General features: G+C 33.0%; 6 protein-coding genes, 1 long non-coding RNA gene and 1 other non-coding gene across 8 annotated transcripts; 4 read left to right on the top strand and 4 right to left on the bottom strand.

Annotated features, from left to right (window-relative positions):
- The first annotated feature begins 1631 nt into the window (after window positions 1-1631).
- Window positions 1632-4827, top strand: LOC101220557 (patatin-like protein 2). The gene is made up of 7 exons (XM_004152747.3): window positions 1632-1766; window positions 1871-2052; window positions 2136-2316; window positions 2440-2604; window positions 3827-4129; window positions 4220-4392; window positions 4537-4827. The coding sequence occupies exons 1-7, from the start codon at window positions 1632-1634 to the stop codon at window positions 4637-4639; spliced, it is 1242 nt and encodes a 413-aa protein (XP_004152795.2). The 3' UTR covers window positions 4640-4827.
- A 3391-nt stretch (window positions 4828-8218) lies between these two features.
- On the top strand, window positions 8219-8369 carry LOC116402285. The gene has a single exon (XR_004214798.1). It is a non-coding gene; the product is annotated as a U4 spliceosomal RNA (small nuclear RNA).
- Window positions 8370-8942: 573 nt separating this feature from the next.
- On the bottom strand, window positions 8943-11456 carry LOC101220796 (probable carboxylesterase 2). The gene is made up of 2 exons (XM_011651288.2): window positions 11435-11456; window positions 8943-10218 (listed from the first exon to the last, which is right to left on the bottom strand). The coding sequence occupies exons 1-2, from the start codon at window positions 11454-11456 to the stop codon at window positions 9206-9208; spliced, it is 1035 nt and encodes a 344-aa protein (XP_011649590.2). The 3' UTR covers window positions 8943-9205.
- On the top strand, window positions 11415-13515 carry LOC101204503 (succinate dehydrogenase subunit 5, mitochondrial). The gene is made up of 4 exons (XM_004152683.3): window positions 11415-11700; window positions 12300-12604; window positions 12688-12873; window positions 13281-13515. The coding sequence occupies exons 1-4, from the start codon at window positions 11523-11525 to the stop codon at window positions 13335-13337; spliced, it is 726 nt and encodes a 241-aa protein (XP_004152731.1). The 5' UTR covers window positions 11415-11522; the 3' UTR covers window positions 13338-13515.
- A 200-nt stretch (window positions 13516-13715) lies between these two features.
- On the bottom strand, window positions 13716-14673 carry LOC101221028. The gene is made up of 2 exons (XM_004152749.3): window positions 14382-14673; window positions 13716-14268 (listed from the first exon to the last, which is right to left on the bottom strand). The coding sequence occupies exons 1-2, from the start codon at window positions 14544-14546 to the stop codon at window positions 13819-13821; spliced, it is 615 nt and encodes a 204-aa protein (XP_004152797.1). The 5' UTR covers window positions 14547-14673; the 3' UTR covers window positions 13716-13818.
- On the top strand, window positions 14441-15356 carry LOC116402088. Its single transcript, XR_004214484.1, has 3 exons — window positions 14441-14568; window positions 14692-14800; window positions 14918-15356. It is a non-coding gene; the product is annotated as an uncharacterized LOC116402088 (long non-coding RNA).
- Window positions 15357-16432: 1076 nt separating this feature from the next.
- On the bottom strand, window positions 16433-18597 carry LOC101204746 (DPH4 homolog). The gene is made up of 2 exons (XM_004152684.3): window positions 18443-18597; window positions 16433-17902 (listed from the first exon to the last, which is right to left on the bottom strand). Exon 2 carries the CDS (start codon window positions 17873-17875, stop codon window positions 17354-17356), a length of 522 nt encoding a protein of 173 aa, XP_004152732.1. The 5' UTR covers window positions 17876-17902; window positions 18443-18597; the 3' UTR covers window positions 16433-17353.
- Window positions 18598-19756: 1159 nt separating this feature from the next.
- LOC101221262 lies at window positions 19757-24347 on the bottom strand. The gene is made up of 7 exons (XM_004152750.3): window positions 23624-24347; window positions 23361-23449; window positions 23077-23212; window positions 20987-21085; window positions 20756-20878; window positions 20380-20642; window positions 19757-20292 (listed from the first exon to the last, which is right to left on the bottom strand). The coding sequence occupies exons 1-7, from the start codon at window positions 23784-23786 to the stop codon at window positions 20182-20184; spliced, it is 984 nt and encodes a 327-aa protein (XP_004152798.1). The 5' UTR covers window positions 23787-24347; the 3' UTR covers window positions 19757-20181.
- Between the last annotated feature and the right edge of the window lie 346 nt (window positions 24348-24693).

Below are 24693 nucleotides of genomic sequence, written 5' to 3'. Positions count from 1 at the left end.
TAATTTAATCTTTACCGTAAAAAAATCATCTAAATTAAATAGAAAATTTTTGCTATTAATCTCATTTAACGTGAACTTACCGTAATAACTAAATTGTTATAAAGTTACAAAAAAAATTGTAACAAAAACTAATGGTTCCAAATCAAATTCAATAACTAAATGGTTATATTTTTTAAAATTAAAGTTTAGGAATAAACTTAAGTTAGTTTTTAATTTATTATTATTATTTTGATAATTGTGATCTACTTTTCAAAGTATAAATTTACAACATAGAAAGAATAAAAAAATAATTAGGTAAAAAAATTCCTAATTATATCAAGAATTTCTTAACAGAACGTTTGATCGATAATTTTTCCTCAGTCCTCAAAGAGAGGATACATTCTAATTCTAATGCAAATCTTCCTTATTTTATTTACTTGTTTTTACAGTAATCTCAGTGTCTTTATTTTAAACTTAATTCTGATTTCAATTTATTGTATTTGTATACCAATATTGACCAAACATTAATGTTCCCTACAAGGAAACCTAAACGTGTGTGAAGAAAATTCATGGAGACAATATAATATAATTATTACTACTTCTAAAAGACAATATTTTTATTATTATTATCAAGGGGAAAATATTAGGCATAATATTATTGGTCACTGAAATTAAATACCCAGACAAGTTTGAACTAAGCAAGAATTGATCAAAGTACTTGGAGATGAAATTTCCATAGAGTATGCAAACTATTGACCTACCAATTTGGTCAAAACCTTTTAAACTGTTTTCCCCCTCATATTATATATATACACACATATTCCACCTTCAACATAATTATAAAAAGAACACATCTCTTCTAGTGAAAATATTCTACAAATTAAAGTTTAATTAAGTATATTGATGATGTTTATAAATAGCTGACCATCTTTGTGGCGGCTTCTTGGTGTTCTAAATCAACAAAAAAAAATTTATAATTATGATATTTTCGACATTGTTCTCTAGAATACGAAAGGTTTTTCTCGAACATTTCCTTTGAGTTATCTAACTTTGATTTTTTATTAAACTTGTAAAATTGTTTTTATAATAAAAGTATCTCTTTCTCTTTTAGTGTTATAGATGTTCCAACTTAATTAACTATGATGTCCAGTACAGTAATGAATTCTTATTTCTTTTGAACAAATACTAAAGGAGAAAAGATCAAGGGTGCACCTAGTAATTCTTCTCTCCTATTACTATCTTGTTAATAAATAAATAAAACTAATTAATCCTTGACTATATCATTCCATGCTTCCACAAACAGAAAATATTAGATTTTTTCCTATTCCAAGAGTGTAAAAGGAATTCAAATCCCTCGTAGTTTCAAGGAAGGTTCAAAAACAAATTAAAAAAAAAACATTCCAACTATTAATAATAAAATACAAGCATAAATCTTCAGATTGCTGGCCTTTCCTAGCAAGGCATTCAAGGCACTATCAAGGAGATTTGTTTTTTAAATAAAAATTGAGACTATGCTTTTAGTAAACTCATTATATAAATACCTCAATGCCACCATTAATTCACTTCACATTACAATCAAGAACAATACTTAATTATAATCTTAATTTCTTAATCTTAAAAAATCTCCAACCCCCTTTTTCTTTGTATATTCAATGGACGAAACAACAAATGTTCCATTGCAGCCTCCAACCTTTGGAAACCTTATTACCATTTTGAGCATAGATGGAGGTGGAATTAGAGGAATCATTCCTGGAACCATCCTTACTTTCTTGGAGTCTGAACTTCAGGTATGAAACCCATTTTGAAATATATATTACAATATTTTCTCAAACATATCATATAATATATAATAATATTAATAACAAAACTAAATTTTATAAATCGAGTGCAGAAGCTAGATGGTGAGGATGCAAGAATCGCCGACTATTTTGACGTGATTGCTGGAACAAGCACGGGTGGATTATTAACGGCCATGATAACGTCGCCAAACGAAAACAACCGTCCTCTATATTCCGCAAAAGACATCAAACAATTCTTCCTCGATCACTCCTCATTGATTTTCCCACAGAAAATGTTATACTCCATTCCCTAAATCTAATTAACCAAAATTATGCACATTATATTATTATTGATTTTAGTTTTTGTTTTTGTTACAGGAAATGGTCATTAGCAAAGGTGTTGAAATCCTTAGAGGGTCCAAAGTATGATGGCAAATATCTACACAGATTGGTTAGGGAGAAATTGGGTAACACAAAGCTAAACCAAACACTCACTAATGTTGTAATTCCAACGTTTGACATTAAGCTTCTTCAGCCAACTGTCTTCTCTAGCTACGAGGTTGAACTATTAATTTGAATTTATTTTGTTCCAAATTAAATTACCACAAATTAAAGGAATCATAATTAATGATTAATTCACATTTACGTAAAGTTACTTTTTATTGACTTTTTATGTTTTCAGATGAAGAAAAACTCTTCTTTGGATGCTTTGTTGTCGGATATATGTATTTCAACTTCAGCAGCACCTACTTATCTTCCAGCTTATTACTTTAAAACTGAGGATGTTGCTGCTGGAACTGTGAGAGAGTTCAACCTTGTTGATGGTGGTGTTGCTGCTAACAATCCGGTAAATAATAACTATTATTATAGAAAAATCTTTGAAGGCTTCGGTTGTTTTGAAAATATGATTTTTTTTTCTTTCAAAAGTGCTCTATGAATATGAATATAAGGCCATTAGAATTTTGGATGAAAATTAAAATGGGAAGTAACATAATCGTGTTCATAGCCCAATTTTGATGGTAATCTGATGAATTGGTTGTGTTTATATCCAAATTTTTATTTCCAAGTCACTGCACATGACATGTCATTTTAGTTCTCAAATTTTCATCCAATTAATTTTTTTTATAATAAATTTCTACTTAATAAAATAGTTTTAATATGTCTATAAAAGGTTTAGATTGGTGTGTAGTAGTATTGTTAACTTTTAAATATCGTCCTCAACATTTTAATTAAAATAATATTTAGGTGTTGTTTGACTGCTCTTTTTCTTGTATTGTTACACTTGATGAAAATTGGTCATGGGATGAATATTTTCTAGAAGAAGTTAAATTATTTAACAAAATAGAAAAGTAACTTAGGGCATATATATATAGCTATTTTATAATAATACTAATTAGTATTACGCGCAAATAAACTTAGATATATAAGTTCAAATAAAATTCCATAAATATAAAAATGAGTAAGTTCAATTCCAGCACTTGGTGCGTGAAATTTTGAAAATGAATGTGTTTTCCACAAAAAAAAAATGATTTTCTTTTTCTGAGTTTAAAAGTTTACATTTATAATTAAAAAGAACATTTGAATAAATGGGTTAATATAATTATAAGAAAAAAATAGAGAAAATATCTGCCTACAAATAATTGTTAACGAAAAAATACGTGCAATGAAGTTTTATATGTTGTTGACAAAATCAAGGAAATAAAGTGATCAAATAAACGAAGAAAACTCACGTTCTAAGTAGCTAAAAAGGAAAAATATAGATATGAAACATAAAAATGGAAAGAAAAGAAACATACCTAAGCATGATTTAGTTTATGTTTGAGATTTTAATTTAAAATTTAATTCATTTTAACCTAAATTCAAATCTGAAAATGATAAATTCCTATTACTCAACCAATTTTCGTACATCTGATCTCAAAAACTTGTTTACACAAGCACATCAAGTAAATTAACAAATTAAATATTTGTTTTCGATATTTTTTTTTCATGAACCTAAGTATGGGCTAATATATATAATTTACTTAATCAGTTTGTAAGTTTCTAAAAAGTAAAAGATAAATAATGTACAGACTTTACTGGCTGTGGGTGAAGTAACAAAGGAGATTATAAGGCAAAGCCCTGAGTTCTTCCCTATAAAACCAATGGACTACAGGAGATTCCTTGTCATCTCTCTCGGCACCGGTGCTCCCAAGGCGGAGATGAAATTCACGGCGGATCAAGCTGCCCAATGGGGGCTCTTTGGATGGCTAACTGCCGGGGGCTCCACCCCGATAATCGACGCCTTTTATCAGGCTAGCTCCGACATGGTAGATTTCAATCTCTCTGTGGTTTTTCAAGCCCTTCATTGTGAAGACAAGTACCTCCGAATTCAGGTCAATTTTCGGCCAAATTAATGCATTTTTCCATTCTCAGTACAATTAATATATAATTTAATTAATATAAATCGTTTATAAAAAAATTAGGATGATACCCTAAGCAATGAAGTGTCGACGTTGGATGAGGCAACAGAGAAGAATTTAGAAGGTCTTGTAAAAGTGGGAGAAGCGCTTCTGAAAAAACCAGTTTCAAAAGTGAATCTCGAGACTGGCATCTTCCAGACTTCGGATTCACAGACCAACGAAGAAGCTCTCATCAGGTCGCCCCTCCTCTAAAAAATTCAATTCAAGCAACTTTAGAAATATATAATTCTTACAGAACTCCAAAGTTAAAAATGTGATTTGATTTTGGTATAATTTAATCAATTAAGGTGATTAAAAATAAAGCTCGATCTTAATTGCAGGTTTGCTAAACTGTTGTCGGAGGAGAGGCGGCTCCGCCATGCGCGGTCTCCTCATGGAAAAACGACTGCGAGTTTCAAGAAAAATCAATTGACTATTTCTTAATAAAAAAGGAATGATGTGATTTCATTCATTTATACATCTCTTTTATGTATTGTGGGTTGTAATGTAATAACTATTCAGTTTCCATTATTCTTTTGTAGTTTTAAATCTTTACTTTGTGACATTTACAATAATAAATCAGTGTGATTCTTTTATACTTGATAAAGAATAAGAGTTTGAAAATTATCATACATATTGCTTTTAAATTGAGTCACCGTCATGTATATTTGTAATTTAATTTTAAAAAATGGCGTATTCAATACATAGTTTATTATAATTTGTACCTAATGTATAAAAATTACACGTTGGATTAAATTTTTACGTCGAACAATATTTCAGAAAAAAAATTATAAAAATAAAAGTTTTGGAGGATAAATTTTAATTAACAAATAAATATTCAATAAATTATTTCAACCAAAAGAATCGATAAATTTCAATTTTGACAATATTTTTTAAGTCACAAAATTTATTAGAAAAATTAGATTCATAATTAAATTGTTTTTTATTACTTCCAAACTAGGTTATGGATTTTGCCATTAATATTTATCCACGTTTATATTATAATAAATAAATAACATTTGTATGTATTACGAGAATTGATAAAAGATGTTATAACAAATATATCGATTTCAAGGATATTTTCATCTTTGATTGAGGTGTAGGTAGGTGAGAATTAAAAACATACCCAACCTTACAAAAAAAACTTATACTGGTTAATTAATATTAAAAAATCTTTACTAACAATAAATTTTGTCGATTATTTTTTTCCTGATTTTAAAACTTACACCAAATCAACAAGCAGTAGGGCTAAAGTTCAATTTGTTAATTTGGAAGAGCAAATAATAAAAGAAATAGATAAGTTTAGAAACACTATGTAGTATTGACTAGACATTGCTTTGAAATTGAATCAATAGAGGTTTGAGGAAAATGTGGGTATTCGTGTGATTGGAATGCAATAAAATGAAGCGTAAAGCAACAAGTTACAATAGTAGATAAATGGTCATAGGGTTTATCCAATCAATATTATCATCATCATTATTATTATTATTATTATTATTATTTTGCGTTTTCAACTTATAGTTTCGAATTTAAAGTAATAAAAAATAATAATGATAATCCAAGCACGATTCTTCTTGTATTTTATATAGACTAGAAACAAAAATTTTAAAATTTTAAAATATATAAAATATATTATTATGTTTTCTTTCCCCACATTCTTGAAGATCTGTGTCATGTTGATCTCTTTTAATTTGAAAATTGTGATAAAATAGATGAATCAATGCTATAAATTAAGTCAGAAGGTCGAATTGAAACATTGATAGTTTAGAAGTTGAATTTTTCTAAGTGCCCAACTTGCTGGTCCATTTTTTTAATTGAAAATATCCTTTTCTACTCTCTCAAATGATCATCAGGACTAACACAACGACTAGCGATGAAACTTGAAAATAGTTTTTCTTCATGTATCACAATCCAAGTATTGGCAGCTGGAATTTGTTTCGTACACGAATCAAATCATTAAATTATTAAATTATTACTAAATTTATGATGTAAATTAGTTCTTAGAACATGTCACATAAGTTAAATATAATAAATGTGGCATTCAAATCTTCAATATTAAAAAAAATGAAAAGTACTTTTTAAAATATCATTGAACTAAACTTAAATAATCTAACGTGTATATATATTTTTTTACCTACATATTTTTTATCAATTTTGAATTTTATTAGAAAATATACATTTCAGATTTTTCTTCAATATTATTAAGTGTTAAGTTCAATCACTCCATCTCAATATCGATATATTGTAAAAAAGTTTGTATATATTTCAAAGTTACTAGACATATCAAAGGTTCCATTTCTTTTAACAAAAAAAAAAAAAAAAAGTTGCCTCTAAATGTTTGTCTAATTGGTCTTGGGGTTTAAACTAATTATTTCATACAATGTTGATTAATTAGTTAACATAAGAAATACTGACTGTTCAATGCTCCTTTCTCGATACATTTTTTTTCGTTTGAAAAATAGTATGATGCATCTAGTGTTTTTTTTTTTTTATATTTTATCAAATTGTATAGTTATAATTGACAAAGTGTTAGATTTTTGTCCTCATTCATTTATTTTTCAAAAATTATTTTTATTACATTCTAACGAGTGATGAGTGTGAAATACATAGAATTGATGCATCTTCGGATGCATTTAGGTATTCTTATTTGCAATAAAAATAGTAGGTCATTTATTTATAATTAAAACAGTTTGAGTTATTCAAATTTGAGTTCTCTTACTTTTTTCATGGTGAAATTTACGCGTTGTTTTCTTTAATCTATATTTGTATTTATTGATTAACTATATAAAACAAATTTGAAACTTATATTTATGCATGGTGACCTGAAAGGGGTTTTTCAACTATATAAAGATTTGGTGTGATATTATTATTATTTTAAAAATCAAGTTCTTTTACATAATTATGGAAAAATTCATAATTATATATATATATTTCTGGAAGTTTTACTTACTTCATCAAATTAAACCATGATATAAAAGGATATTTTTATAAATAGAAAATTTTAAAGTCTATTAATGGTTAGTTTAAGTTTCAACGGTAGACATTGATAGATATCGATATATAAATTTTTTTATTAATGTCTATGGTTAATAAAATCTAAAATTTTACTACATTTTGTAATACATTTTATATATAATAATTTCTCATTTCTGCCTTAACAAATTCATTATTTTCAATGTAATTAATTATTCACCCAATAGAGATATTATTTATCGAATAATCTTGTAAAAACTCACATTTTTATATATAAAAAAAAAATAGATTACACGCAACCAAACATACTACACTTGTTATATCAATAAATATATTTTTTTTTGGAGAATTCTAAAAAATGGCAACGTAAAGAAAATATTTATTTTGCCTATACAAACAAAGGCAAATAATTTAGAGAAAAAACCCAAACATTGAAGTTCTCAAATAATTTTGGTTTTTAATTTATTACCAACCAAAAATAGATCCAAAAACTTATAAAGATATCATTTAGTAATGGTGTTCCGATTTTCATTTTATTTTTATTATTGTTCTTGAAATTATTTATCTTTAGTTTATGTAATTTTAATAAATATTATAATTTAGTCATTAAAAAAATTTAGGAAATTGATAAAATTTGGTTAGATAAAAACAATAAATTTTTAATATAGAAATAGACAATTATAAGAATACATTTAGAAGATTTTGAAAAGTAATATTAAAAGAAATTAGAAAGCTAATTTTTATATATAATTTTTTTTAAAAGATTTATTGAAAATATAGACAATATACTAAGTAAAAATAAAAACAAAATAAAGTAGTATTAAAAAAATCTACCTGCAAAGATTATTTAGTTTTTATTAGTATAAATATTATTTTTGTTTAGTGATGGTTTAATTTGTATTTGTGAAAGTTATTTTTCAATTACCAGAAGATTTAGAAATCACAATTCCACGGGGTTTGCGTCATTTGTTCTGTCCCACATCGAAAAATGTATCATGTAAAGGTGATACGGTCAGCTATAAAAAGGAAGCTTAGTTAATCTTCAAAATTATCTTTGCGCTTGGGGCAATGACGCAGCTAGTGAGGTTCTAACCGAGGCGCGTCTATTGCTGGTTGAAAACTATTTCCAAACCCCCTCTTAGGCCTGGGTTTGGCTCAGGCCTTCGAGAATTTCTGGAAGGGCTCCCTTCGGGGTAAAGCCCTACAATTTCTTAGTGCAACTTTTTAATTGTTTCCAATTTTTATGTAGTTGATTTGGTGAGAATTATAGAAATAATTATTGAAAAATTACTAATATAGCAAATATTTACCGGCATTCTCAATTCCTAAGAAGAAAAGGACTGATGGCGCCTAGCTCTTCGCCGGTTTAACAGCCATTCAAAAACGAACGTGCAACTTTCAAGTAAGCGAGCGAATCCCTTTGGATCGTGAAAGTTTGTTATTGAGTAGACTGCTGGTGTGCTGATTGATATATTTTGTGATTTCTTCTTCCTTGCGGAGAGGAAAATGCTAAACCTAGCTATCAAGTACGACAAAGCAGTGCAGGAGGGAAGATGAGTTGCCCTCTAAAGTTCGCACTAGCGAATTTCGGCAGACAAATGCAATGGAGCACCTTGAAGAACATGTCTTGAAGCTTATATCGTCAAACATTATTCAAACTATTAGTAACAATGCTTGACACCGTAGTGTTTTAAAGCTTCACTCTGTTTGAGTTTAATGTTTCACTGTTATTTGCTGTCCTGCAACTGAAGGTGCTCTATTTAAACACACATCATCCATTAAAAAGCTACATGTTCATTATGATGGAATCGGGATGTCAGATTCTTCAATGGTTATTGGTTTTGATCTGTTCTTGTAATTCCAATATCATTCTTTTAGTTGATAGAAACAGAGAAAGTAGAAAAGTGCACCTCTATGTTCTGGACACTCTAAATATGCCTCGTTTACCCTTTCTTCCCTAAAAATAAAAAAAGATTACAAATTCGATTCCATAACAAAATAGCCTTAAAAATTGAAGACCCGACCAAAGTCAAAGACTCAGAGCAGCAGAGAAGGGGGCATATCCCTGTTGAAGAAATCCCCCAGGCGTCGGATCAGATCCTTAGCCTTCTGACCTTCCAAATCATTCAAATGAAACATATGATCCTCATCCTCCGTTTCCACAATCTCCGCCACCCCGAACCACCCACTGCCCCCCAACGCCTCAAAGTAAAGCCTTCCTCTGTCCCTCAGCACATCTTTCTCCGCCACACAAACTAGCACCCTCCCACTCCCCAGCCCCGCCAGCCTCCCTGCTCCTTCTGCCACTGGATTCACCCATGGGTCGTCATTCTCCGGTCTCGCTGGACAAATAAACCCCCACAGCTGATCAAATAACCTCGCCTTCACTGGATTCTCTGCCTCCTTACCAATTCTCACACTGCCCCAAAAGTATGGATGCTCCAAAGCAACTCCAATGAGATTGATGTTCACCCCACAATCAGGATCTCCGGCCACCATTGCCAGGTTGTGAGCAATGTTGGCACCAGCACTAGCTCCGGCCAAAAACACCCTTTTGAAATCTACATGTTTGTTCATCCACATCTCAGGTCCTTTCCCATCACGGTGTGAAATGACCCATTGAAGGGCAGCCCACGAGTCTTCGTAAGCTGTGGGAATGGGATGCTCTGGCGCCTTCCTGTAGTTAACGGAAACTGCCACGACTTTGGCTTCAGCAGTAAGGGCGTTGAGATAGTTGTGGTACTTGGCCGTGAAAGGTGATTGTGTGCAGAAGCAACCACCGTGAAAATAGACTACTACTGGAAGGCGTTGAGTTGAGTGAGTGAGGTTTGGGAGGAAGAGTCTCGCTGAGACGCCAAATGTCGGGAGTAATGTTACATCTTTAGATGTGACGCCGGTGAGAGGATCGGTTCCCGATGGGACGAAATCAATTCCGACAAGTCGCTCAATTCTTCCATTCTTGTAGATACGAATAAGCGGGAGTAACTCGAAGGCTGTTTCTGGTTCGCCGGATTCCATTGAAGAAGGATATAACAGAGCCGAGCAAATGGCTTATTGAGTCCAAACTCCTGAGAGGGTCTATTCTTCTGATTTATGGATTGAAACATGAAGAATGTGTGGGCTTCGTTGCTTTATCTAGTTCGCTCCATTATTTATGGTAAGCTTCTACTACATTAAGTATTATCATCTCAAAATTTTTCACTAATGTTCGTTGAAATTTAATTGAGTGAATAAAACATGCGTACATGTTTCCGTACAAAAATAAATTGGTATGCAGTAAAAAAGAACTGAACATAAATTTTGAAAACATATTTTAGTTCATTTTATTGTGAAAGAAATAAAAATAAAGGCAAATCATGAATTAAATCGGCCTTGTAAAAGATTAGGGATTCAACTTTTTATTCATGTGTGATAGAGCTTAAAAGAAGAAGTGTTATTTTGTCGAAATCTAGAGGAATCTAAAACAAATTATCCAGAAACATATTTGAAGTTTTTCTAGTTAAAGAAAAGACTAAAACTAAAATTAAAGATCTAGTATAGGTCATGGATCATGTCCAATAAAAACGGAAAGTTTGAAGTTTAAAGATAATTTTGAAAACTCAAACTTAGTGGGAGATTTCCCTGTCCAAACCAAATTGATCAAATTTCATTAATCTTATGAAATAGCCATATTTTGAAACCAATGAAAAACTGAGCAAACTAATTAAACTAAAACGAACATAAAGTGGGCAATATGTGATAAGAAAGAATTTGGTCGGGGTCGATTTAGAAAATTCAAAATATAACATTTTTCAAAAATTAAAAAATCTTAAAACTCACTCAAACAGATGATGAATTGATTTGTACTTGTTAGAGTGAGTTTGAACATTTATAAAGGAAAATTGTAATTGATGACTATTTTAGCAATAATAATTAAGGATATAGCAACATTTTAAAAAAATTGCAAATATAGCAAAACTATCACGGATAAACCTCATATAATATATCAGTGATAAACTTATATCATTGATAGAATTTAACAAATTTTGCTATATTTACATTTTTTTAAAATTGTGCTATATACTTAATTAATTTGAATTTAATTGCTAAATTTGCGACTATCCATTTATAAATCCAACACTTGCGGATTGAGAAACCTACGGCCCAATAATTTCTCTAAAAGTACTGTCCAAAATGTTATGATTGGGCCATGACCCAATAAGACATACGTTCGGCCCAAAATCAAGTAAGACAGAGAAATTGAAGGAGGCGCTTCTTACAATTTACTCTTATTTTTGTTTCCGGTCATTTCGAACAGCCTCCGCTCTCTGAGTTAGCTTTTAATTTTGCAGTTTCAAGGTAAAGAGGGAAAGTCATGGAGAAAACTGTGATTCTTAGATCACTATTGCGTTCTGTTCGCGCCAGATCTTACGGCATCGCCGGAGTCACTCACCGGAATTTGCTCCAAAGTAATCATCAGGTTGCACGAAGCTTCTTCTATCTCTCGTCCCATCGTCCTTCTTTCTCAGATTCTCCACAGAGAGTTTCTTCTGGTACGCTTCTTAATTAGTTATTTTTCTTTCATAGATTTAAATCTTTCCTGATTAATTTGGAAGGAAGCGGAATTCCTTGTTCGCTATTCTTTGATCAACTTAATAAATGCTAGCTATTGAGCTTTTTTCTCACGATTGCCGATATGCTTGTGTATTACTCGTGATTAGTTAAATGTATGGTTCTTCTTCCATGAAGTACACATACAGATTTAGTTCTTCCAATTTAAAGTATTGCTCGCTGTATTCGTTTAGTAAATTGCTACATTATTTTCTGTATTAATATCTATCATCAGGTCAATTGTGCGACGAGTCTTTATAGTGCGCGCAGTGTGCTTTTTCTGTGAAATGCCAAACTTCTCCTTATCGTAACTTTAAGCAATGTCTTTGTCTCAAAGAATCTTAACAAAACCAATTTCGTATGTGAGGCCAAGGAATATCAAGTAAAATATTAAAATTCATTTACCATTGTATTTTATTATTTCAGGTCGCCATGGTGATCTGATTGTATGAACAATGTAGATACACTCAATTAAATTCTTATTTCTGCATTTTAATGTTTGAAAATATATCATATACCTGTCTCTGGTAAATTTCTGCAGATTGTAGCTATCCATCTGGTGTAGGGCACGCTAGATATTTTAGTGCTGATGTAGTTAGCATGCCCACAATTGAAGATCCCAAGCTTCAGAACGTTTTCAAGGATTTAATGGCTGCAAGTTGGGATAAGCTTCCTGAGGCGGTTATTTATGATGTAAAGACCGCGTTGTCTGGAAGCACTGATGATAAAGCTGGAAAAGAAATTGTGGAAAATGTTTTCCGAGCAGCTGAAGCGGCTGAGGAGTTTGGGGATATGCTTATCAATTTGAAAATGGAAATTGATGATAGCATTGGTCTTAGTGGCGAGGTATTGGACTTACAGATTTATCATTTTGTATTTTTTTTTTTGCCAGTTGTTTATAATGTAAAAACTTCTGAGACAATCTGCAGAATGTGAAGCCTTTGTCCGATGAGCTTAAGAAGGCATTACATACGGTTCATGAACGCTATATAGCCTACTTGGATTCATTTGGTCCTGAGGAAAACTATCTGCGGAAGAAAGTGGAAACAGAGTTAGGAACAAAGATGATATACTTGAAAATGAGATGCAGTGGCCTTGGATCTGAGTGGGGAAAGGTAAGAAGCCTTTCTGCTTTGTAGTTTCTAAGTTGCTATTTTTAAACATTTAAGTTGGTGAATTAAATATAGCCCATTAGGCAAATACAATTGCCAACTTAGAATCCTTGCACCATTACATTATAAAAGAGTGGAGTCTTTTGATCACAATATGTTAATTTTGAACTGGTAAGAAAGCTTATATGGGAACACTGGGCTAGGAGTTTGGTGACTCATCCTTGTTTACTTTTATAAACCCTGCAGATTAATACATGTTCAGCTATAATAATTTAATCATATACTTGCATTGGAAAGAGTTAACGCTTTTGTTATTCTAATTATAATAAATGGCTTTTCTTTTTTAAAATTTAATAAACGAATTTGATCATTTGTTTGTTAACCATGCCATCTTTGCTATTTTACTACAGGTTTCTGTGCTGGGAACCTCTGGTCTATCGGGGTCATATGTTGAGCAAAGAGCATAAATTTGGCACCTTTGAATGTTTGGCTGTAACTGCAAGCTTCCTTTAGTTTGGGTGTATGTTCTTCAATGTTTTATTGTCTACTCTCAGAACCAATTAATGTGGAGTTAAATTGCAATCGAATAAGATCTTACATCGACGAATGAGTTTTCAGAATTAAACATCCTTGCTTGTTTGCCAATTCTTGGATTCCTTTTGCCTTTATTTATTTATGAGAAGTTCCTTTTAAATTTTGCAAGTTTGTATCATCCGTTTCTGGTGTTTAGATTTATGAGTTCCTAAAGAGTTCCGTGTCATCTGCGGAGAGGGCAACCTTCACTATGATTTTCGCTACTGAACCTCGCATTACCGGTAAAATAGCTTAGAGGGTTAAAACAAATGTTTATGAAGTAATTTGTGTAGTTGGAATTAATCAGATCAAATAACTTGATGAGTTTTGTTACCAAGAAAGTACAAAAACAGAGTTTAGCTCCAAATCTGGACATCAATATGTCTTTACAATTTTGGTGCCTTTACTCCATAACCAAGATTCAGATGGCGACTTGGGCAGTGGCGGAAGTAAGACTGCCTTCCTGCAAAGACCGAACGGCCATCCTTCACAATGAAAAACTTCCTGCAAGATGGTGCGTCTCTTGAGATCCTCATCTAGAAAATTAAGACCATTTAAGCTTGAACATCGGGAAAAGTTGGCTTCCACAGAAAAGAAGGCTTCATTTGTTGCTGCAGTTGAACAACACGTGAGAAAACTCCGAACAGAGTAGAACTCATCTCCCATGTTATCTTCATTTCCAGATTCATCCATCTTCTCAATCTCCATTGAAGTAATATATAATTCTTTGGTTGCAGGTGAGAAAACCCAGGAGAAGCTGTCTGACAGGTTAGTCTTTCGTTTCAACTTTTCCATTGCTCGAGTTCTGATTTCTGATACAATTTCCTGAGAGTTGAGAAGTAGATCGAAACTGAGAAACAATTTTCATATAATAGGAAATAGAAACAAAAGGTTACAATATCTGTAGATATGTGACACGAGGATAAGTTGGTGAGTACTTCCTCTGTATCATCAAAGTCACTTGTAGGATAATCGTCCTCATCGTTAAACTTTGGCAGTGGTTTTCTAAAAGTATGGCAGTTGCAGAATGCATCCTTCAAAGCACCTGCTAGAAAGCATTTCCTGGAAGGATTTGGTGGGTCTTCTTGATAAAAGACCCCCATATTGGAGAAGCAAGATTTTCTGGTTGGTTTATGAGCCAGCAAACTATATAAAGAATTAATCGCCCCTTACTGTTCTAGGGTTCAGAATGACTATTTTTGACAGTGCCTTCATATCTTAATGAAAATAACGTTTTTTAATCCTTAGGTGTAAAGACAAAGATAGAAGAGAGCACAAGACACTCCAACTAATGATGTTGAACTGCACTAGAGATTCCCAGCACAAAGCTCACACTTAGAAAATTGATTGCCGTACTGTAAGCTAATCTAACACCTACTTTTCTAGGCGCTTGGATTCTCACTTGATGCTCAAGATTTGAGAGAATTGATACGTTTAACCAACCAATATCTCCTATTTTTGACAACTTGATCAGTGTGGCACTTCCATTATTAAAGCTCATGTGAGGAGAAGAGTACGAAAAACAAACAGCTGATCTTCAAAAGTTTGGTCTCAATCTGGTATGATGTCCACATACCAAGTTCGCTCGTTTTAAATGAAGAAGTTAATTAGTCTGTTTCTTTTCATAAATGCTCTATTTAGTACTTAGGGTCGTTTCGCTTTTAAATCAGTTCCACCTGATCGTATTGATGAAAAACGAACTGAAAATTGATGATATCCAGACTGTTACTATCAAGAGAGAGGAGGGGGAAAAAAATACACACACACACACCGAGATTAACCATTAATTTTTCCCAAATCGAACTATTAGATGTTTTCCCGAATTGTATCTGCAGTTTTTTCCATCATTGGATTGTAAACAACGTTAGTGGTAGATGGTGCGCAATAAAGTTGAGACTCACTTTTTGAGAAAACTTCTTGCTGCTCATTTGCACTGTAATTTTGAGACTTAGGAAGTGGATAGCAACACTTTCCCTTCATTTAAATGCTTATCATGAAGCCACTATAGAAGATGAATTACAGGGTCATGATTTGACTTTTAAGCTGTTACAGTGTGTCATAAAATTGACTGCTAGCCATCAAAATTGACTTGATCGTGCCTGTTATGCGAGGCAAAGCATCTTCATCCGGCTGCTTAAAGGCAAAGCTGATGATGATGCTGCCGAAAATTTATCCCTACAAGACGGGATTGAGACACCTCATCTTAAGTAAGTTGCAAATGTTATTAGGTATTTCTTAATATATCACTAACCTTTTCACGTTTAGTTGGGTACAAAAGCCTTTGATCTGGTTAATTATATCATAATTTTTTAGAAAATGATGTTTGGTCTCATTTTGTTTTGTTCGGTGTTATGCTTTTATGGCAATTTTTTTAATTAGTACATTACTAGTGGTCTTTCATTATCTTGTCCATTTTATTCGTAGGTAGATACCTACTCTAACTGATGAATACAAATTTTTTTTGTTAAATGTAGGTTTTATAATTCAATAAAAATAATCTAAAAACAAAAAAGTGAAGAGTGAAATTTCAACTTAGGTCTAGAGAGGACTAGAAGACTTTTGCCATTATGTCAAATAATGATATCAATATAATCTAGTTTATATATATATAACGAGTACAAAGTTGATGAGGGTTTGAGTATTCCAATACGTTGGTGCCTGCTATTTCTACACTGTCCACAAAACTATTGATATTTTAAATTTATGATACAAAACTATCGATATTTTAAATTTACGAAAAATGTTGAAAATAATGATAAAATTTTGACATTGATGATATTTTTTTAAAATTAATATATTAAACATTTTTCAACCTTTTAGAATAGTTGAAATGCTTGTAGTTTAATTTTCATTTTTTCATCTACATTATTAATGTTTTCACTCGTGTTGATGTCAAACTCAGACCCTCGGACATGAAAATATCAACATATAAAAAAAAAATTAAAACCCTTTGTAATAACTTAGAAGTTGAGAGTGAAGAAAACCACGATTTTTCAATTGTAAAAGATCATAAGAAGAAAGATTAAAGATTGGTCATTATATTACAATTACTAATGAACTTTGTATGCCTAGAACACCAACACGAGACGTTATCCTGCAAACTTCAACAAAAATAATCATTTTACTACCCTTACATCCGATGGGAATCTTCATCTCGCTTTCAAGACACCAACCTCCTAAGGCCTCCTTTAGCCAATTCTTAACCCATCTAGGGGGGCATGAAAGATTACCACCAAAGGCAAAAGGGTCAGTGAAGTAGAAAATTATCAAGGAATCATCCCCTTTACAGAAAAAAAAAAAAAGCAGCAATCCAAGGGAGCAAATCACCAGTTTGGGAATTTTCTTAGGCAGTTTGCCACAAGTTTTCTAGAAAGGTCGTCATTAACAAATTGATCATTTAGCAAATACGCTACCTCAAAAATTAACTAAACCTATTCTAAAATAGTTCAGTCAGTATTCCCCTTGCCAGACTTGTTTATTAATTCCTCCTCCAGTTGTACTTCGTTTTCGGGCGTCTTTGGTTTTACAAGAGAGCCTGCGAGGGGAAGGAAGGAAATAACAATGTATCTTACCCAGCAGTCATTTTTAGAGAAGGAAACTACCATGGATTTCCCCCCATCTCTTGGTGTACACTCTGGTTGTTCTCTCAAATTTTGACAATTCAGTACACGACGAAGTCTTCAAGCTGATGCCTTTCAGATGCCGATTAGTAACCCCCACAATCCACATGTACAAAGTTGAACCAAACAGCCTAGGAAAATTGTTGAACTTCACTCAACAAAGTTGCATTAAAGAAAACCCACGTAAACTCTACCGAAGAGCACAAAATTCTCATAAACTCTCTCAATTTAAACAAGTGGCAAGGATATTAAGAGAAATCGTTGTGATTTCGATCATTCAAATTCAACAGTCAATTCGAATCAATTAGCAAACGAACCTTCAAAGAGCAAGAACCACAGGGTAAAACAACAGAAGCAGGCAAAGCATTTAGAGTCCTTAAAGAAACCTTACTACCATTCCTCAACAATGGATATCCCATTTCATCCAACTCCCCGGAATCAATAAAGAAGTAATCCCCACAACGGCACTGATAAAGAAGTTCTACAACTTCACCTTTATCTTCCACAACCATATCCTCTAAGCTTATGCTCTCTGCACCAATTGCATCCCCTTTGGCAGCTTGGAGCTCTCTGTCATAAGATGCACGGGATTTCGAGCTGCCGAGAACTTCCCAAGCCTTCTGCACCTTGAAGTATCTTTCCCCCATGATGTCGTCTGGATGAGATTTATGGCACATGGCTTGTAATTTATCAGGGTGGAAATTAAGGAGAGCCGACCGATAGCTGGCTCGAATTTCGTCAAAGCTAGCATCTTCTCTTAAAGACAGTACATCATAGTAAGTTTCACCAATGGAGCCACTGATTGAATTCATTGTATTATGGGTTCAATTTCCAACAACCTTGAGATATATGCAACGGAAATTATTAGCTCATTACAGTGCAAGAGCCTATTGAAAAGGGGTAAACAGTATAGATGTTGAAAGTTCCAATTTCGAGCTTAATGAAAAAAATGATATCAAATTCGTTGAGCAAATGAAATAGTTAGTAAAATTCCATAGGTATAAGATATTAAGGTGTTGTGGGAAAGTTACCTTTTAATTTGTTCTCCTAGGTAGCGTACTTTTCTTAGACTACTGGGCTATCAGCAATTTCAATCTCTACGAAACACTAAAGACCCAAAGTTGTTCAATTTTAAACTAGCATAATGTTCAACTCAAATCTTCCATAACATAAAAAGTCTCTTGGTTCTATGGTTTTTGGCGAAACTGATAATCAAAATAATGATCTTAAGAATGAACAATCAAAGGAATATCTGAACTCCTTGATTAGGAAAAATCGATTCTCAAATCGAACCGATCTTCCCGTTCGTTTGAGCTTACAGACGTTCTTCCATTGTAAGTATCGAAACTCAAAAGATATATATGTAATATAGAAAATACCTTATACCAACGGAGGGAAGAAGATCGGCAGAGAAGGTTTGCGGTGCTGAGCAAGGTGGAGAACGCGGCGGCGGGATGGTAGGACGCAACGGAAAATGGAGACGCAGAAGGCGGGGGATTATATATATTTTTTTCTTCTTTTTATTTACTCTTTTAGATCAAGTGCGTTTGGGCCGTTAGATTGGGCAGGCGGGCTGATGAAGGATGGGTTTGGTTATATTGAATAACTTTAGGCTCCTTCGATTCAAATTAGACTTTGATAGGTAGAAGAAGGTATTTGATACCTATTTTAAATATAAGATATATATATATATATATATATATATTAGATATTTGCTTATTTCGGGTATAAATTTGATGATTAATGTTATTTTTTGGATCACAATTAAAGTCTAATTTTTCTACTTTTCAACATTAATTTTTAATTATGTATATATCTTTTAAGATTTTGCATCTCTTCATAAGTCTTGTTTGTTTGAATTAATGTTAGGTTTTGGTTTGTCAAGTTTGTTGGAGCTTTTTTTAGATTATTAGTTTTCTTTTTCAAAAGCATAATTACAAGTATTTGTGTCCATTATTAAAATTTAGATAGTATCAAATTGGTCATTCGTCCATTTTCTCAAATTTTACTCAAATTTTACTCAAATTTTATATAACAATTATATTTAAAGTATAGCAAAATAGTAAAACTCTGTGAAATAATAAAATTTAGATTTAATTCTCAAAATATAAGTGATAAATTATATCATTAAAAGTAACGAAATAAAAATAGTAAATTAAATGACAACTTTTAAAAACAAGTCATTGTAATGAGTATAATGTTGAAAATAAAAATAGTAAGTTAAATGGCATCTTTTAAAAACAAGTCATTGTAATGAGTATAATATTGAAAATAATAATATAGTCGTAAAAATTGGTTTGTACAAATATAATATTTTCTCTAATTTGTAATAACATCTCTAAATAAATAAAGCATGCAATGTTCTTAAAGAAAAGAAAGTAGTATGCAACATTATACCTTTTTTTCAATTACTTATATTCATCATTGGATTGAAGCGCTCTAAAGTTATTAGATAGAAGAGAAAATATCAGTGTCTTTTAACCCTCTGGAAAAACAATTCATTATTAACTTGTGTGTTCGATGTTACGTACTCCCAAATAAACATGCAACCATATAAACTTTGATCATTCACAAACTTAGAGCCTTAAAATACTATTGTAAAAATAACATTTTAAATGTTTAAACAAGCTATTGTGCTATTTCAAAATACATAAATAAATAAATAAAAAGTATTGTGCTCATAGGAGTACTCATTCAAAGTAAACTTGAAGTAGTTGGTTATTTATCTCCAAAAACTCACAAAAGTTCTTCATAGGAAGGCAAGAGAGAGAGAGAGGGAGGGAGAGAGTAAGCTCAGAGCTCAGAAACTGACATCCTGAGCGTAATGAATAAAATTTCCAAAGTTAATAGTCAACAAAATAGCCCTTCTTTTTCACGTTACTTCTAAGTTCTCTATCTCATCTCAGCGCCAGACTTGTCAATCTGAAGTCATAGACACCAGGATTGCCAATCCGTATTACATCTTACATGAGAGTAAGACAGTTATGATTCAAACAGACCTTCAATCAAATGCTAGTCCCCTAAACACCTAACACCCTCAAAATTTTAATTCATGCAACTCTGTGGACAACAGAAATCAACATTTTAGTGGAAATTCCTTGCCTGATTTGTTGTACATTTACGCACTGACAACACCAGAGACCCAAGGGACAACAAATGGCGCAGTCGGGTGTGAGTTTCTATAAGACTGTGGATAGTTGGTTTTGAAATTCAGTTTGGGATTTTCTGCCTGCATTTGGATTTGAAGTTGAGAAAAGTTAGATTCAAGTGAGCCTACGAAAGGGATTAACAACCACGAAATCAGTTTGGTTCTTACATATTTCAGCCAGCATTCCATATGCTTATGTTCGTAAATATCAGGAGAGTGGCATCCAGTCTCAGATGGACAGTAAACCCAGATGTTGCATTTCCTGTCACCTGGTTGTGCACGTTTTGCATGATCCAAGCAAGCCTGGCAGCAATCAGCTGCGCTTTCTTTATGATGAGTTAGACCCCATCTTACCGCGGCACCATCGTAATCTGTATGGAGCTCAGCATTACATTCAGGAGGAACTGGTCTGCCGGGTAAAATCTCATCATCTACATAGGGAGGGGGAACGAAAACCTTAGTGTCATATAAACTGATATTTCACTAGAAGAAATTAAATCATCGGGTGCATAGAATGTTACTCTTAAGAGTTGCAAAAAATTACCGAATTCATCTACACCCTCAGGCTTATCATCATGTTCCGTGTGCACAACCTCTGTAGGTATCCATAGACCAATTGCTTCAGAAAACACTTGCCAATCAGCCTCCAAGGCTTTTACTAGAGTCCCTGCCAGAAGAGGAAAAAAAAGGAAACTAAGATACAGCATAATAGGCATGATTTTCTAGCACAATACTGCAAGAAAACAAAAGCAAAATACACTCTAAAATTCCATACCAGCATCTTCAAAAGAAAGAGTTGAATTTTCAAGCATTTGCTCTGTGATCAACTTATTTGCTTCTTCCAATTTTTCCTTTCTCCAGATTTCTACTGCTTCTGATCATATAAGAAGAGGAAGATTATAACGAAAGCAATACAATAAATTGCACATATGAGCTACCCTAAAACTTCAACGAAGGAATATGCCAACGATTAAATATTGCTGCAAGAGCAGCGTATAGACTATTCAGCCATAATTTAATGTATATGAAGATAGCAGAGGCATTCTTAGACATATCGGTCAGTAATGACTAAATTGATGATACCAACAGGGTAATTAATATAAATAAGATGCTAACAGTACCCCATTAGCATAAAACATGCCATCCCCCTCTTGTTTGTCTCATTGTTACTATTGTTTTTTTTTTTTTGTAAAGAATTGTTGTTGTTGTTGGTTGTCATTGTTATAAGCTTATAATATAGGAATTGTCATTGTATGTTTCTAGATGGGCGCCATTCAGTATGACCTGTAAGTTAAATTTAATTAACAGAACCACCCGTCTCTTCGCCCCAACCCCCCCCCCCCCCCCCCCCCCCCCCAAAGCGAAAAAAGAAAGAATTGAATACATAAGGGAATGATGATCCAGTTTTCCTATTTGAATAATGAACTACTTCTAGCATTAGAATAAAAAGAGGGAAAAAACTGGTTTTCTAAAAGATTTATAGCTTCTTTTCAGAGTATTAGTTTGCATTTTATTTAGGAGGCTTCTTCAACTGCTTAGTCATCAAAATCCCAGAGGTTGGAAATTTAAAGGGGAATTCATTTATCAATTATTGTGTCACTCTCTTAGAGAGAGGAACATGATTTTATGGATAAATGATCCTAACGGCCATATATAGTGAAACCTGGTTGAAAAGGAACAGTAGCACTTTAAATGGAGAAGAGGTTTCTTCTGATGAAGAACGGGGACCTCATTTCTCTGCTTCTTTTTTCTCACTTCAGAATTTCTAAAAGTTCTTTTGTAGTCATTAGATATCTATGATCGAGGGCCAACTGGAGAGCTCTTTAGTAATTCCTAGGCTGGCTAGATTGAGGAGTTCTGTCTCCTTTTGTATTTCCGTTCATCCAATGAAAGTATAGGTTTTTGCTTCTTTCAGAGGATTTTAAGTTATCAACAAACTAAAGAGATATTTTACTAAAAAGGAACCGCCAAGTTGAGAAAACACAACCATAATTGGACAGAATTTCCAATACAGGGTGTTCAACTGTGTTGTTTGAGTTAAAAGATATAGTCAAGAAAAGATGACTCCTTCATGGAGGTAGTAAAGAAGTGAAATGGAATAGCAAAATCGTGACATGAATAACTTAAGGTTGATCTGAATGAAGTTGGTTGTATGCACTATGAACTTCAAAGACAATGATCATATTACGTAGCATTTTACATGGTATGTGAAGTGCTGCAATTTGTAACTAATAATAAATCTAGTATATCTATATTTAATTCCACAAGTAACAGTGTTAGAACAATGGCAACTTCATGCCAAAGCGAACTGCAAATGTGTTACTAGCCAACTTGTTTTACGAATTTTAGATATCAATACACAGTTATAAAAAAAATAAACTATGAATTCTATGTCTCTCTGAAGTGATGCAGCTTGGTTCCAACTCAAGGTCAAACTGCCATACACTCAAGTCACCTGGTAAAATAAATTGCATCTCCTAGCCCTAAACCTGGTACAAGAGAATGAGATTCAAACACATGCCTGAAATATGATAACCATGATACAGAATGCCTCAGGCATGGCCTAAAGTGACAGTACTTGCAAACTTGGTTATCAGTATATCAAAATCAAGCTCCTTTTGTGAAAAGACAAATAGAAAAACACTTAATCCATGATCCATTGAAGTCCAAGTGAAAGTTTAACATATACGGATGCTTAGAGTAATTCCTACCCATTATCTTTGCTCTCTAATCAAGAGAATCCTTGGAAACAGAAACCAGGGGAGAAGGATGGTTAGATGTTAACTAGACGATAATTATGATGGTTGAGGAATAAGGTATGACAATGTGATAACTAAAGCAGGGAAATCATAAGATTGTACTGACCTCTCTGCTGAGTACTATTTGAGCTACCGTTCAAGCTTCTCAACTTCAGAAGAATTTCCTCGGTTATCTTCTGTTTCAATGGAAGAGGTAATTCATCAACCGTCTGTTCTTGGGAGAATTCTTTAAGCTCCTTGACCTTTACACCAAAAGAATAATCTTCAATAAACAAATTTAAAGACGAAATGCCTAGAATCGGTGATTAAACCAGAAATCTTTCTCCTCAAACAGATCTGTCGCACAGCACATTGAACAAACAAATCCCTGAAAGCAAGTCTGGGTCTTACCAATTTAATGAGTTCTACCGGCTCAGAGGCCCTACGAACCCGAACAAACTCTTCCATTTTCCTAATCTGATCCGGAGTGTACTTTACAACTAGCTCAGAAGAAGAAAAATAAACAGAATAAATGCATACGACCAAATCAAGAATGAAAGGAATCATAATGTCGAAAAAAGACGCAAAGATATAAAACAGAATTTTTCAATAATTCGCATATCAAACGCGAATCAACAACACAAAAAGGAAATGCAACTAACTCAGGCACTAACCACTTGGTGAATCATTATCCGAATAGAGGTAGAGGGAGGCATATAGAGATCGAAAAACATAGAGAGCAACGATAATGTTGATAGAACAAATGATGACAGTGGTTTTCTTGTACGAACACGTCCATTTACCTCTTCCTTGATAACCCCACTCTACCCTCGCCATATCCCTTCTTCTTCACCTTCATCCCACCACCATATCTCCTCTCTGAATATCAATACAACACACACACAAAAAAAAAAAAAAAAAAAAACGAAATGGAAGCAAATTTTCACCGCCTCTCCTCCCCAATCTTTCTTACCCTCGAAGCAGATCGATCCGATGGATCCTCACACCAAATCCCCAAATTACTTTTTCGAAAAAGCGGAATAGTGCTGAAAATTATATTTGTTTTCCTGATAACACACAGCTAACTAATATAATTATTGAATTTGGTCAAGATTTTCCGCGCTATTGCGCGCCGATTCTTGCTGCCGCTTTGCCGCCTGTTGGCGATTAAAACAATGCAATCGGACAAAGAACCCGACGACGTTTGCGACACCGGAGGAGGAGATAACGTGAACCGGAGGTTATGTAAGTTATCTGAGAAATTTCACTCAGCCGTCCGTCGCCGACAATTCGTTAAAATGCGCCGGAGCAACAAAGCTTTTCTTCGATCGATGGTTAAATGGTTAACCAACTGTGGCGCTGTTTCTTTTTTGGGCATTAACAAAAAAAATGAAAAAGAAAAAGAAAAAGGAAAAAGAGAGATGAATTAAATTATAATCTCGTTTTCTTAAAGACTTGATTGAAAATGATTATCCACTTTGTTATTATTGTTTAGTGGTTATTTAATTACGAACCCAACCCCATATCTCTCAGCTTTTCACTTTTAACTTATTACCAAACTTGACCTCTTCTTCACCTTTATTTAATATATACGGAAATTGTATGGTAGCAATAGACTTTAACAATTATGGCATTAATATGGTAATTTTCAATCCCTAAAATAATGTTTTAGATCTTTTTTATTTTCAAACTGCCCCACACACTCTTCTATCTATTGGTCATCTTCCTTTAATGCTTCCTCTTA

Source organism: Cucumis sativus, chromosome 2 (genome assembly GCF_000004075.3).
Source record: "Cucumis sativus cultivar 9930 chromosome 2, Cucumber_9930_V3, whole genome shotgun sequence".
Taxonomy (NCBI): domain Eukaryota; kingdom Viridiplantae; phylum Streptophyta; class Magnoliopsida; order Cucurbitales; family Cucurbitaceae; genus Cucumis; species Cucumis sativus.
This window is presented reverse-complemented; position numbering and strand designations above follow the sequence as displayed.

What these genes read in the sequence shown, in the direction of transcription:
- LOC101204746 (XM_004152684.3), bottom strand. Translation starts at nt 17,875, where the DNA reads ATGAATTCAATCAGTGGCTCCATTGGTGAAACTTACTATGATGTACTG.
- LOC101220796 (XM_011651288.2), bottom strand. Translation starts at nt 11,456, where the DNA reads ATGACCGGAAACAAAAATAAGA. An exon ending in GACCGGAAACAAAAATAAGA is followed by an intron (nt 10,219 to 11,434) that starts GTAAATTGTAAG and finishes GGACTCAATAAG; the next exon opens with CCATTTGCTCGGCTCTGTTA.
- LOC101221028 (XM_004152749.3), bottom strand. Translation starts at nt 14,546, where the DNA reads ATGGGGGTCTTTTATCAAGAAGACCCACCAAATCCTTCCAGGAAATGC. An exon ending in ACTTTGATGATACAGAGGAA is followed by an intron (nt 14,269 to 14,381) that starts GTACTCACCAAC and finishes CTCAACTCTCAG; the next exon opens with GAAATTGTATCAGAAATCAG.
- LOC101204503 (XM_004152683.3), top strand. Translation starts at nt 11,523, where the DNA reads ATGGAGAAAACTGTGATTCTTAGATCACTATTGCGTTCTGTTCGCGCC. An exon ending in GCATTGGTCTTAGTGGCGAG is followed by an intron (nt 12,605 to 12,687) that starts GTATTGGACTTA and finishes GACAATCTGCAG; the next exon opens with AATGTGAAGCCTTTGTCCGA. An exon ending in TTGGATCTGAGTGGGGAAAG is followed by an intron (nt 12,874 to 13,280) that starts GTAAGAAGCCTT and finishes ATTTTACTACAG; the next exon opens with GTTTCTGTGCTGGGAACCTC.
- LOC101221262 (XM_004152750.3), bottom strand. Translation starts at nt 23,786, where the DNA reads ATGGCGAGGGTAGAGTGGGGTTATCAAGGAAGAGGTAAATGGACGTGT. An exon ending in AAATAGTACTCAGCAGAGAG is followed by an intron (nt 21,086 to 23,076) that starts GTCAGTACAATC and finishes TTATATGATCAG; the next exon opens with AAGCAGTAGAAATCTGGAGA. An exon ending in TGAGGGTGTAGATGAATTCG is followed by an intron (nt 20,643 to 20,755) that starts GTAATTTTTTGC and finishes CTCCCTATGTAG; the next exon opens with ATGATGAGATTTTACCCGGC.
- LOC101220557 (XM_004152747.3), top strand. Translation starts at nt 1,632, where the DNA reads ATGGACGAAACAACAAATGTTCCATTGCAGCCTCCAACCTTTGGAAAC. An exon ending in TTGATTTTCCCACAGAAAAT is followed by an intron (nt 2,053 to 2,135) that starts GTTATACTCCAT and finishes TTTTTGTTACAG; the next exon opens with GAAATGGTCATTAGCAAAGG. An exon ending in CTGTCTTCTCTAGCTACGAG is followed by an intron (nt 2,317 to 2,439) that starts GTTGAACTATTA and finishes TTATGTTTTCAG; the next exon opens with ATGAAGAAAAACTCTTCTTT.